The following is a 14,663-nucleotide window of genomic DNA, read 5'->3' as shown; positions in this document are numbered from 1 at the left end:
CTATGCAGAAATATCCAAATCCTATGAATCCAAGTGTAGTTGGAGCTGATGTATTAGCCAGACATATAGATCCCACTGGAAAATTGCATAGCCATAGACTTCTTAGCACAGAGTGGGGAATGCCTTCAATCATAAAATCGCTTATCAGTGCAGCAAGAACTAAAACATATGTTCAGGAACATTCTGTAGTTGATCCTGTAGAGAAAACAATGGTGCTTAAATCCACTAATATTTCATTTACAAATTTGGTTTCAGTAGACGAGAGACTTATATATAAACCACATCCTCAAGAACCAGGAAAGACCATTTTGACTCAAGAAGCCATTATTACTGTGAAAGGAGTAAGCCTTAGTAGTTATCTAGAAGGGCTGATGGAAAGTACAATATCATCTAATGCTAATAAAGGCCGTGAAGCAATGGAGTGGGTAATTAACAAATTAAATGCTGAGATTGAAGAGTTGACGGCTTCAGCAAGAGGAAGCATGAGGACACCGATGGCAGCGGCAGCATTTGTAGAGAAATGATAATTGGCTATTTATATGAAACATTAATAGGTCCACCAGGGTCTCTCCAAGCTGGTAACATATTTATTCATATTTGTTATTTAAGAGACATATCTGTATTTTAGATAGGTATTCAATTAGCTTGGAGGAAGGCTGCAACTTTTGATGGAAAGAGGGAAAGGTGCAAGGCTTCCAAACACATGGGATCAACTGGAATTAACATAACCCAAAAATATCATGCAATATCAAGTTTCCAATTTTCTTGAAGATTTAAGGATATTTCAAATGGATACTTTGACCAGAAACTGGCATGTTGAATATCTCCATAAGATTGAATTTTACAGCATTTAATTCATGAGACTATCCGGTTTTGGACCAACTCCAAAAAGAAGCAGAGGTACCTTTTTAAGCATGACTGCCCAAGCAGTTTTCATGTTCTAATAATTTCCTTTGGAAAGAGGGAGAGTATATTACTTGAAATCCAAATGCAGGCCTTTTATCTATACAGAAGTAACTAGCTAACTTGAAATCCAAATGCAGGCCTTTTATCTGTACAAAAGTAACTAGCTTTGAAAAACTGTAGCATTCTGAACTGGTACTTAATTGATATTTTTGTAGTGAACACTATAAGTAAAGTGATATGACTCCCAATGTAAATTTGATTGCATTATTTTACAGAGTATTGATTTACCAAAATGTTGTGATTTAATACAGTCATGATCTATCTTGATTTTGCACTTGAGGACATGTATGTGATTTAGAATACTGAATTCTGGACATGTGATGTTCACTTTGATATTTGAAAAGGAACCAAAATGAAAAATAAAAGTTATTACCTGAATTTAGGAGCATCATAAAATTTAAGCTACAACAGCTATTTGCATCCTTTAAGCATTTCATATAATGCTTAATTAACTTGTGCAAAAATGACTGAATCATGCATCAATAATTGGTACAGCATGATATGTCAAATTATTTGACTGAAAAATAGCAAATGGCATCTTTTTATTGTAGTAATTGACCATAAGCAAGTCTTTTTTACGTGCAGATCCATGGATCATTTGATTTAATTTCTAGTCTGATTTAAAATATAAATCCTAGGTCCTTTAGCTCTCTTTATAATCCTATGGTGCCACTGCCAAAAGAAGGAACTTGGCCACAGCTAAACCACTAAGGGAAGATTGCACTGAAGCTTTTATTTGTGGGAAGTCCTTCCTTTTGGCACAAGAGGGCCAACTGGAATACAGAAAACTATTCCAGAAAATGCTGTATTTTGTTTAATATTTCAAGGCAGATAATTATTAACTGCTAAATAGTATTTTCTGGTTCTTGTAATTATTTCTGTAATACTGGTTGCATATGAAGTATTCTAAAAGACAGTTAGAGCTTGCCTTTAACTGTGTTTAACCTAAATTGGAACTTCTGTAAAGATTTCCTACACTCTAAAGGTTTCCATTAGAAAAACTACTGTGTATATACATAAGCCACAGAAACATAAGTTTACCAAACTATTTAAAAATGAGTATTTTTTCTATTTAAAATATTGTTTAGCTTGAGACTTTGTTAGTACATTTGTAAAAGCAACTCAGATCCATTAAGGTTTATGATTATTTTTTGTAACAGGAGATTGTTTTTACAACTAAAATGGCACTTCTGCTAAACAAAATATAGTAAATGTTAATACTTGATAAAAGTTGGCTGTGTATAGTTTCTGTATGTTGGACTTGTTCAGAAAAAAGTGTAATGAATGCTCTAATGATAAAATATTTCTAAACAAGTTTTTCTATGTTTCTGGTCTGTTTTCAAATTATCATTTTATGTTCTGTAGTTCAGTAGTGGCTAAAAATGTGCTCTTTCTCTGGGATACAGAAGTAGAATTAATTAGTTCAATTTAGGATCTCAAATTTAACCTTAAAGAACAATATTTGCTGTCATCCCAAAAACCCTTTCATTATAATTTCCCATTTTTTATTGATTATCAGATTAATGTGTCTATAAAACATCTTTAAAACAAAGTCTGAAAGATACAAATAAAGGTCAAAAGAAAAAAAAAGTTCCTCTAGTACAGTGATGGCAAACCTTTTGGAACTTTTTAGGGACCCCATGCCATGCCCCCTATATGACTGTGCCCATCCCACATTGTGTGCCATGCCCTGCTCTCTGACTGTGTGCAGTGACCCACCCACCCCTGTTTTGGGCCTGGGCTGGGGGGGGAAGGGCCAAGCTCTGTGAGAAGGCTCCAGTGTGTTTGGGGGATGGGGTGAGGCTCCCAGCCAGCCAATCCAGGGGCCTGCCGGTGCCCAAAGAGAGGTCTCTGCGTGCCATATTTGGCATGTGTGCCATAGGTTCACCACCAAGGCTCTAGGACATAAGACAACCTACATTTTCCCCATAGCACCTTCTTTGCCATTAAAGAGAGCTGTTTAGACAAATCTCTACAAAGATGTCTGTACATAGAATATCCCAAATAGAGTCCTTAATTCTCATGATAGTAGGACAAGCATGCTTAGTTTAAAAAGAAAGCAAATAGACTCATTGGACCCCTAAACATGTGTGGGGCTTACAAAAAGGTATTAAGCTTTTGGAGTTGATGAGAGTCATCTCCTTAGATCCAAGATGAGCCTCCCACTTGTAAAGACCCATGGTTCACCCGTATGTATGAACCAGTATTTTCCTGATGTAATTTCCCTGATTTAGTATCCCCCACTCCACCCTTGTCATACCTTGATATCCTACAGACCAGATATATTTCCAGATGAAGATGGAGGAGGAGCCTAATTCAGGGAAACTAAGTACCACTATATTTTTGCTATGTAATCTTGCTGTGAGAGAACAAATTAAACATACTTTGTTCATTGACTCGTGAGTGCTTCAATAAGTCCCAACATTAAGCCTGAACTAAGAAGGTGCTAGGGTTAAAGTCAAACCTACAACAGGGTGCCATCTGAACTCAAACAGGTTGGGCTCAGTGCTAGGCTAGCCTGACTCCAAAGCCAAGGGAATCAGGTAATACTTAAAACACTGAAGCATGAAACACTTTGTGAGAAGCCCTGTTTTCTTATAGTTACTAGAGAAAACCATTCCTCCCAAGTGAGCTGAACTCCTAACTATACATATGGTACATTTTTGTTTCGTGTATATAATATTGATAATCATAATGCCTCTTCCAGAATCTAGTTTTTCACCAATATGGTAGGCAATACCAAATGGTTTATCTCAGTGGTCAGAACTATGCCATCATAATAACTAGAAAACAATAAAGAATCTCATCTGGAACTTGTTTTGGATAAGATGCATTTTTTGGGGGCTAACAATATCTATCACCTATATATGTATGTGTGTCAATTGTGTAAATAGAATTAGCCAGATCCCATTAATAGTCAAAAATCTACTCAACCCAGGCGTGCTAATGATGTCACTCCCACCTCCCTTAGTGGGGAGGGGAGACGAGTTACCCACACGTGACAATAAGTAACAAATCAAGAATAAGGGACTGCCCTTTGGGCAGTCCAAATCAATGTAGAAACTGCCATTTGTCCATTTGAATTAGAGGTGGACCACAGGAAGTGATGAAAGACACTATCTCTTTAAGTAAGTGAGTGAACTTCCTGTGGGGGCAGTTGCCTTCTGGAACTGGAGGAAGAAGCATCTCCTGAGACCACAGACAGCTTACACTCTGTATTGTCACGTGGGTAAGTTAGGCTGGCTTCCTTGGCCTAGCTGGGCCAATTCTAAACTCTGCCTATCTGGCTGTTGGGCCTTGTGGCTTACAGCTTCATTTATTTAGACTTCTAACCTCCCTCTTCTCTTTATCCCTACTTTACCTTCCTGATTGTAAATAAACTCCTCAACCCGATGCTGACTTGGGTCTGATTTAATTACGGAATCAACCTGAATTGTTGATTCCTGGCGGCCACATATTTTTAATATATAGATATAATAACTAAATTTTAATTCTTACACAATGCACATTAGTTATAGAATTAGTGAAATTCAGAGTTGGAAGAGACTTTAGAGGACAGATAATTCAATCTGAAAATCCACATTATAAACTCTGAAAATGAGTCACCCACTTGTTTCATCAAGGATACTTGATAGGGGCTAGTACATCAAGTTAAATAAATTAAGAATCCCATTTTACAATGGGCCTATGAGCATGGTGGACCTTTTATATGTGACTATCTACAGCTGTTAAGGCATGGACTCCCCATTAGCTCCGCTAATTTACTTGGGAGAAATGGCATTATGTTAGCAAAGCCATCCTTTCCTCCTTCTCTCTGAAAGTCCTAGGAAACTTCTTTATTCTTACTTACTAGAAAATAGATCATATTGGATCACTGCTTTTCTATTGGAATCTCTAGTAATCATTCATCAGGGTTGATACATACTTTGGTTTTGATTTTGTATCTTACCTAATCTGAAAAATTTTCTATTTGATGCTGCTCAGTGTGCTTTCACAAGCTCCCTTTGCAAACAAACAACTTTAAAAAAATGAACATGTTTATTTACGGAAAGCAAATACAGTTTACAGAAAATGATACCCAGCTATGAGCAACCCTTCCCTAGAGATCTTTCTATCCTTAACATTTATAGTCATGTGCTGAGTAGGCTTTCAGCAAGTGTTTTCTCTAGTTTGGCTCTCCAGTATGCATCTCTTGCTGAAGGTTTTGTAATTGTTCCTCATTGATGTTCTCCATGGTTCTTCTGGCTATCTTCATAGTCTAATTCATTATTTTGCTCACATTTTCCTCAGTAGATTGCAGTAGATGATGGGGTAGGGGTAGGGTGATGCTACTGCTACTTGTTGCCATTCTTTTGTTGTCCTGTGAAGTATTATTCCCCCTGCAGTTTATGCTTAATTTTCTTGATTGGTAATTGGTCTTCCACAAGTATTTCTTAAATGCTTACAATGTACTGCACTATATACTCTGTAAGCACTGACTTAACATTCGAATAGAGGATACAACAAATAAAATGACTCGGTACATTAAGAGATATACACAGAAGGTATGGAAGGCAAAGGAGAAGATACTAGCAGTGAGGTGACTGGGTAATTCCAGATCCCAAATCCAAAGTTCCAGGGTAAGGGACAGTCACAGACCCTACGATATGTACAGAAGGAAGAATGAGTGCTAAAACAAACAGTGGCTGATCCTGAAATGGAGTCTGAAATGTTTTACTCTTCAGAGTAATCAGCAGGGTAGAGATGCCTGATTACAGTTCTGCCATTCTAAACAACAGAGCTTTCCAGCTGGCTGAGAGCAATTGAATCCAGCAGTAACCTATTGGAACTTCCAACCAGAGGCAAACCAAAAGGAGTGCTATGCAGACCCAAACCCAGGTCAAGAACTTGAAAAGTTCAAACCAGGAGGGCAATGATAAGACTTTGCCCCAAATCACATCAGGAGGCCAGCATTGAAAGTCTGCAGGTCTGGAGCCTGAGCTGGCTCTGAAACTCAAGAATTCTCACAATTATAATCTCACAACTATAAAAGTTACCGTGTACACAGAACTTTCAAAAATAGGTTTTTATACATTAAAAATTACTGCCTATGAATATTCACATCCAATTTTTATCAAAGACTAATCACCTTCTGAAAAGTATATAAAAATCAAAGATTCCTTTTTGTTCTCCATAAGTACCCTGATGGAGGATTTTGTAACTTAGGGTCAATGTTTAAACTAAAACATTAGATTGTGAATCTAAACATAGAAATTTTAAACTTTCTTATATGCTGAGAAAGAATCAATAACGATAACAAAACAACAAAGACTGCTAACTCCTGAATCCATGCCTAACAGTATGGCTTTCTCACTTTTAAAATAGTAGTTATCCATAGGCCTTATGAACCAAAAACTTTGGTGCAACTCCAATAAAAGTAATTAATTATCTATTTAATTCTACCACCATACTATCCATCACATTACTAACTAACTTTTTAACTAACATATATACTAACACCATTATTACACAACCTCATATTTCCATACAAAACAAAACACTTTCCATTATACTATAAAGATTTAGTTATATTAGTCTTCTTAATTAGCCTACCATCCCTATCACTTTTATATTCTCAGGCCAAGAATCCACTATTACTTAGTGACATTGATAAGTTCATACACTTAGCATCTTAAGCTGTCAACTAGACTTTTTCTCCAGCATTTTCATCCTAATTGCCCTATTTGTCACCTGATCAGTTCTAGATTTTTCCTATGGAACATATACTCAGATATTTTGATTCTTTAAATACTTCATTACATTTCTCCTAACAATAATTATTCTAGTATCTATATCTAGAAATCCTTGTTAAATTAAGTTTAAAGGATCATAGAGTATGTTAATGATCAAATTGGCTCTAAAGAATACAGTGATTCAAATGTATTTGGGGATATAATAATTTTTAGTCATTGTATCAGTTCTTAGGAAACTGAATTATGGAATTGTATCTCAGTAACTGAATAAAGAGAAGTAATGCAATGAAAAAAAATCCTCAACAATTCTCAAAAACCTCAAAAAGAACAGCAAAATGGACCCAACAGGATAAATATCTCATTTCAGATGTTCCCCTCCAGAAGCGCACAGAACACAGTCCTAACATAAAATCCAAAGTCAAGAAGTAGGTGGGAACAGAGAGCTAAAAACCCAACAACAAACAAAACCAACCAAACAAAAACTACATAGAGCTATTTTGGTGACAGGAAAGTTCAGGACATAGTACCATAAGAAGAGAATACTCTCAAACATGTGTATACACAAAACCTCAATGGAAAAACAAAATAAAAATGCAAATAAACTACAAGTTCAACCAGAGTTCCTCAAAGAGATGAAACAAGTTTCAAAAAGAGATGAAAATGATTTTAAGAACTAAATGACAGTGGGAGAGGAAAAAATGGGGAAAAAAATGAGAGTAATGGAAGAAAGATTTGGAAAGACAATAGCTTGGATGAATAAAAAGTTGTCCAGTAAAAACATTCCCTGAAAATTAGGTTGATAAGATAGAAGTTAATAATCCATAGGACACTTAGACATTTTAAAATGAAATCAAAAGGAAAAAAAGTAATATATCTAATGATAAAAACATTTCACCTAGAAAACAGATTTGGGAGAGAGAATTCAAGAATCTTGAGAACCATGACCCACTCTCCTCCAAACAAAAAGGTCTAAATATCACATTTTAAGAAATCATAAAAGAAAACTGCACAGATCTCTTAGAAGCAAAAAGTAATAGAAGTAGAACCCACCAGTTACCTCCTAGAAGAAACTGCATAATGAAAATTCCTTGGAATATTATAGCTCAGATCCAAAATTTTCAGCCCAAAGAAAATACACTGCAAATAAAAAGTTGGATTGGAAATGAGCTACAATCAGGTCCACATGTAATTTAACAGCTACCACTATGATAATTCAGAAGGCAAAACATAGGCTTACAACAAAGAATAACTTACTGAGAAAAACCGAGGATTAAGTGGGGGACTATGGGGGGAAGACGGAAGAAAGGAAGGAATGGATTTTTAACAAAATAGAGAATTTGCAAGCCTTCCTAATTAAAAAGAAAGACCAGAGTGGTGTGAAAACTTTGAAAAAAAAAACAGGAGTCAAGAGAAATATTAAAAAAATGAACATGATCAAGCAACCATAAGGGACTAAAGAAAATTTGTTTACATTTAAATATGTGGAGATGATAATGCATGTGTCCCCTCTGAACCCTATCATCAACAGGAGTCATAAAAGGAGCCTAATGAGGCAGAGAGCCTGGGAGTGGTTCTGTTATGTTTCAATGATCTCATAAAGAATTTAAAAGGAGGGGGGAAAATATACCAGGTGTGAATGGGGAGTAGGGAAATGTAGTATGGGGAAAACGATTTTATAATTAAGGTGCATAAGTACACATCCATATAGGTAAGGAGAAGAGGTTGAGGGAGTCATCAACACCTGAATTTTATTTGCATCTGAAATGGTTAAATGAAGGAAGAATATATACATATGCATAATTGGGTATTTCACTCAACTTAGGAGAGAAAGAAGAAGGAGAGAATAAGAGGGAGGGTCAATTTAGGAAGAGATTAGTTTTAAGCAAAACAAATTATAACTAATGAGGTAAATTTTTTATTTTTTAAATCCTTACTTTCCATCTTGGAGACAATACTGTCTGTGTATTGGCTCCAAGGCAGAAGAGTGGTACCACTCTTGGAGCCAATACATAATGGCTAAGCAATGGGAGTTAAGTGACTTGCCCAGAGTCATCTAGCTAGGAAGTGTCCAATATCAAATTTGAACCCAGGACCTGCCATCTATAGGCCTGGCTCTCAAGCCACTGAGCCATCTGGCTGCCCCTAAAGAGATAAATTTAAAAGAGAGTCTTAAAAGAAAAATAAAAAGAATAAAAGAATGTTAATGAGCTCTAAGTTATAGAAAGAGAAAAGAGGCAGAACTGAAGGAAATTGCATCAAATTTAGTGTATTGGTCCTTCCCATAATCTTTTTTATGAAGACAGAACAATAACAAGTGGAAAAGTATAAGATGATAGGAGGAAAGGAACTATACAATTAACAATCAAAAAGGGGAATATAAATTATAATGAAATCACCCATAAACGGAAAATTGGAAAGCAGAATCCAATGTCATAGATTTTATTAATATTGTTTATAAGAAACACACTTGAAACAGATTCATAGAGTTAAAATAAGGCAAAGAGAGCAATCATGATCTTAGATAAAGCAACATCAAAAATAGATAATCAAAAGATATAAATAGGGAAACTACATTTTGCTGAAATGTATCATAGACAATGAATTAATATCAATACTAAACATATATTTGCTAAATGGCATAGCATCTAAAATACCTAAAGGTAATGTTAAATGAGTTATATATAGATTGTAAAACTGTAAAAGTTTACTCAGATCTAGGTAAGTCTAAGCAAATTAAAACAAAAAAGAAGTGACAGTCCTTAAAAGAACTTAGTTAGATATGATATACCAAAGAAAATGCCTCAAGACTGAATTCTATGAAACATTTACAATTAATTACAAAGAAGAATTGATTCCAATATTATATAAATTGTTTTTTAAAATTGATAAAGATTGCTTCTTTGATATAATGCCTTCTTTGATATAAAAATGGTCTTGATACCTAAATCAGTCAAAAAAGAGAAAGAAAACGATAGACCAATATCTCTAATGAATATTAAAGTAAAAAATGTAAAGTACAGCATTAGTAAAGAGACTACAGCAACATATCATGAAAATTATATGCTATTATAATGCTGGAATTATATTAGGAATTAAGAAGTAGTTTAATATTAGGAAGATTATGGAAATAATTGACCATGTTAATAATAAGAACAACAAAAATATAAAATTAGAGCAATACATTACTGGAAAGACTTTTGAAAAGATGCAATGCATATTACAAGAATGTATTGGTGATCTTGGAAAAAAATCTATCCAATGTGCAATAAAAATCCCTGAGGCAGAATTCTGAGCCAATAAACATTTATTAAAGGGACTCAGCCCCGTTTAATGAATGGGACTTTAGATCTTCCTCATGTTCTAAGATAACTTCTTATTCCCCAGAACAGATTTTATAACCCTCAGGTCCAAGATAGTCCATATAGTGCACCACAAAATTCTCATTAGTGGTCCCACCATCACATTGGTGATCCTGGGGTAATGGTCAGGTAGATCTCAAACCAAGCCCTACCAGTGGGTAAAATCCCACCCTGAAAATTGGGCAGTTAAGAGAAATGACGAAAGGTTGAAGACTCCTAAAATAACTTGGAGCTTTTCCATGAGTGGGTACAAAAGGGTCAAGATAAGGGTCATCTTTGCTCACAAAACTAGCAGGATGTACACCTGTTGCTAAGGGGGCATAAGATGGGTGAGTGGAAATTGCCAAAAGGTGGAGGTCTGGATGTTCCCCTTCCTCTTGTTGACATTTACTCATCAGGCCATATGGGTGGAAGTCCTTTAGATAAGACATTTTTGTGGTTAAGGAAGTACACTCATGACTCAGGATATAGGCCTAAAAAGTCTAATACAAGAAAGAATCTCTTTAACCTGATATTTGTATAATATGGAGCAATATCTATATAATCAAATTTGATTGACTACATATGAATATGAATATATTGAACAATCACTTATGCAATCACACTAAATTGAGTAATACTGATTGGAAATAAACTAGGGATAGATCATAACAGACTATGGATAGGTCATGATTCAACAAATCAATCAATAAACCACTTATTTTTTTGCAATAGTTTCCTAATATGGTAAATAGTTTCTAAAATCCACAGTCAGCATTATCTGTAATGGAGTTATCCCATTTCAGATAAAATGAAATCTTGTAAACTAAAGGCTTTCCAATGAGATCAAAGGTAGAGCAAAGCTATCCATTAACATTACTATTCAATGTAGTGCTAGAGGGCAGCTGGGTAGCTCAGTGGAGTGAGAGTCAGACCTAGAGACAGGAGGTCCTAGGTTCAAACCGGCCTCAGCCACTTCCCAGCTGTGTGACCCTGGGCAAGTCACTTGACCCCCATTGCCCACCCTTACCAATCTTCCACCTATGAGACAATACACCGAAGTACAAGGGTTTAAAAAAAAAATTAAAATCAATGTAGTGCTAGAAGCACTAGCTAGAACAATTAGATGTAATAGGTAGATTTTAGGACTCATCAAGCAACCAGTGAGAAGACATTGTCAGATTTAAACTAGAAAAATCATCCTGAAAGCTCAATAGAGTAGGGATTGGAGTGAAGAGAAATCTGAAATTGCAAGATGTATTAGAAGATCATTGTAGTGAGGCAAGAAATGATGAGGGCTTTCAGAAGTAACGGTGTGGTTCTGTGAATGTAGAGAATGAGACACAAAAGAGATGTTATAAATGTGGAAATGATAAGTATATTTGTGATGAGAGAAAATGAAGGGCTGAGGATGGCATATTTTGTGGTTTTCAAACTCTTATTTTTTAGGACCTTTTTATAGTTTTTAAAATCAGGGATTTCCCCAAAAAGCTTGTGTTTAGGTGGGTTTTATATAACACACACACACACACACACACATATTCCATGTTGGAAATTAAAATATCAGAGTTATTATGCAAAGTTTTGACTTCACAGACTCCTTGAAAGGATTTCTAGGATCTCTAAGGCTCCTCAGATGACACTTTGAGAACACCAGATTTAAAGCCTTTGTAATGTTCCTAAGGTACCAATCTGATTACATCATTCCTCTGTTCATAAACCTCCATCAACCACATTTCCTCATATTTAAAACAAGCAGATCAAATGATGAGGTATCTAGAATTCTTCAACTCCCAACATCTTATGATTCCATTCAAGTATTAATCAATCAACAGATATTTATTTAAGTATCTATTATGAACTACATAAAAATGAAAAGGAAAAAAAATTAAACAGTCCCTGTCCTCAGAGATGGGACTATTCTATCAGAAGGGACATCTTACATATCCATAGAGATATGGACTAGAGCTGTGATTTTTATTTCATTCCCAGAATAGGAAAACAATATAGGACTAGAACTTCTCTTCCATTATAGGCTTAGAGAATTGCCTAGAGTACAGTGAGATTATTTCTGGTCCAGAATCACAAAGTCTGGATGTATTAGAGAGAATATGATCTTGCCTGACTTTTGATCTTCAAGGCTGGTCCTCTTTGTATTTAGTATGCCATGCTACCTCTCATACTTTTATAAGCATAGAGAAAATAAATGCAAATTAATAGTATAAATTAATTATCTTGGCATTCAAAACTCCTTGAGGACAGGGACTTTCACTTTTGTCTTTTTATCTGCTCACTGGGTATTCTTATAGGGGAAAACTGGGGTTTAAATTAAATCTTACAACAGTATACAATATGCAGAGTAGACACTTACTAAATGTTTGCTATCTTCATTCCAGGTTTCCTCCCTTCTATTTGCATGTATAGAATTAGACCTAATCTATGCTTTATCTGTCTTATTCTGGGAATATCTCTTCCTAAAACCTTGTTGTCATGGTTGGAAGGGAGCCTTCTCCTTAATTTCTCACAATATACTTTGTATTTCTTTGCTCTAATGACATCTGCACTAAATTACAATTTTGCATGTCTCAACTCAATATGGAATTGACAACTGCTAAGGATAGGAACTGTGGTCTCTTTATCTGTCTCCTTTATAACTAATATGCCTTTACACATTTCTTGAATTTAATAATGTAGAGCTGGATATTCCTTTTAATCAACTCATGTTTTATTTAAAATCTTGTTATGTTAGGGATTGTGATAAATCTCAATCCTTACATCAATCCCACTTTACAGTTGAGGAAACCGAGTTAGAGGTTGTCACTTGCCCAAATTGACATAGGTTTTCTATACTTTTAGGCTTGGTACTTTATCCACTGCACTACCAAATTTTCCTCAAAGAAACACTTTGTAATTGAGGAGAGCCTGAAACCATGCTGTATTAGTTAAGAGTAAAGTAAAATGAGGTCTAAGAATCTTATGAAGTTTAGCCATCTACAAAACAACAAAAAAGCCAACCGCTCCCCAAAAGCTCTCCAAACTTAACACACAACCCTCGACTCACTAGCTATTTGACCATCTGTTTATAAAGTCACTCAAATTACTATGAACTAGGAATGCAACAGCTGCTCTTAATGAAACTGTTGGTGGCTCTAAGAAGAGCCTTTGGAAATGTTGATAGTTCCTTCAGTAGTTTTAAGCCCTCTCCCCGCGGATGCGGCGAGCCAGCTGGATGTCCTTGGGCATGATGGTGACTCTCTTGGCGTGGATGGCGCACAGATTAGTGTCCTCAAACAGTCCCACGAGATAGGCTTCACTCGCTTCCTGCAAGGCCATCACCGCCGAGCTCTGGAAGCGAAGATCTGTCTTAAAGTCTTGTGCGATTTCACGGACCAGACGCTGGAAGGGAAGCTTCCGAACAAGGAGCTCGGTGGACTTCTGATATCGGCGAATCTCTCGCAGAGCCACAGTGCCAGGCCGGTAGCGGTGAGGCTTCTTCACGCCGCCGGTGGCGGGAGCGCTTTTCCGAGCTGCTTTAGTAGCGAGCTGCTTTCGAGGAGCTTTTCCTCCAGTAGATTTTCGAGCGGTTTGCTTAGTACGAGCCATGACTTAGCAGAAGGAGAGAAAATGTAGTTGAGTCTAAGAATGTAGTTTTGCCACCCTCTATTTATAGACCCAGACCTAATAAGCTGCTACATGATTGGATTAGGGAACTTTTGAAATCCCGCGCTGTGATAGGATTCGTCAATTTTTCATCCCCTTCCTTAGTTGACCCTTTAAGCAATCAATTTAAGTAAAATACCCAGAGTTTTTGTCTTGGTTCTTTTGTTTATCTTTTCTTTAATGTGATGCAGTTTGTATTGTATCACTTTATCTAAAAAGAGGAAACATTTTCCCTTTGTTCTTGGGATTTCCTCCAATTTTAAATACAATTTCCAACAACTTACTAGAAGCTTGAAGTAGATAAAACAAAACAAAACAAAACAATTTAACTTTAAAGCTCTGAAATTAGAGCAGAACTGATGTTATGTGTACTTATGTGTGCACCCCTTTCCTTCTTTTTGGATTCTTTATTCCATTCATCATTCCAATTATAGAATATCTTTTCTTTAATCTTAAAAAATTAGTCAACAACAATTAATAAATGCCTACTATGTAGCGTGTGCTAAGCACTTGGGGACACAAAGGCAAAGGAAGTCCCTGCTCTCAAGATCACAATTCTATGAAATAAACAAGATGCAAGCAACTTTGCATAATCTACATACAGATTAAATGATAAATAATCAACATTTCCTAGGCGAGAATGAACAGCTTTCTTATAGAAAGTGATATTTAGGCTGGAACCTGAAAGTTGAAGCTAAAAGATGGATCATGAGAGCTGGTATGGTGGCAAGAGCACTAGAATCAGAAGACAAACACTGCAAGCTACCGAACCTATTTACTCATTTGTAAAATAGGAATAAAGGATGTTTGTACATTTTTCTTCCCGTTTGTTTCAGTGAAAGCCAAAGTGCTACACAAATGTGATCTTTTGTTACAAAATCATAGCTTCATGGTTTTAAAAGACTTCTAGTACAAGAATTCCCTATAATGTTTACCAAAAAAGAATCATTTGGAATTTTGTTGAATA

At 35.8% G+C, this 14,663-nt stretch overlaps 2 protein-coding genes across 2 annotated transcripts in view; one reads left to right on the top strand and one right to left on the bottom strand.

Moving 5' to 3' along the window:
* The window catches only part of LOC123246289 (histone H3-like centromeric protein CSE4), a 22,634-nt gene extending 8,992 nt beyond the window's left edge, over positions 1 to 13,642 (bottom strand). The window contains exon 1 of the mRNA XM_044675207.1: positions 13,235 to 13,642. Within this exon, the coding sequence (XP_044531142.1) occupies positions 13,235 to 13,639 (405 nt within the window). The 5' untranslated portion in view covers positions 13,640 to 13,642. The remainder of the gene's footprint in view (positions 1 to 13,234) is intronic.
* Positions 3 to 602, top strand: LOC123243893 (PRELI domain containing protein 3B-like). Its single transcript, XM_044672036.1, has one exon. The coding sequence runs from the start codon at positions 3 to 5 to the stop codon at positions 522 to 524; it is 522 nt and encodes a 173-aa protein (XP_044527971.1). The 3' UTR covers positions 525 to 602.
* Positions 13,643 to 14,663: the final 1,021 nt, after the last annotated feature.

This window comes from Gracilinanus agilis, chromosome 4, assembly GCF_016433145.1.
Source record: "Gracilinanus agilis isolate LMUSP501 chromosome 4, AgileGrace, whole genome shotgun sequence".
Classification (NCBI taxonomy): Eukaryota; Metazoa; Chordata; class Mammalia; order Didelphimorphia; family Didelphidae; genus Gracilinanus; species Gracilinanus agilis.
Note: the sequence above shows the minus strand (reverse complement) of the source record. Positions and strands in the feature narration are given on the sequence as shown.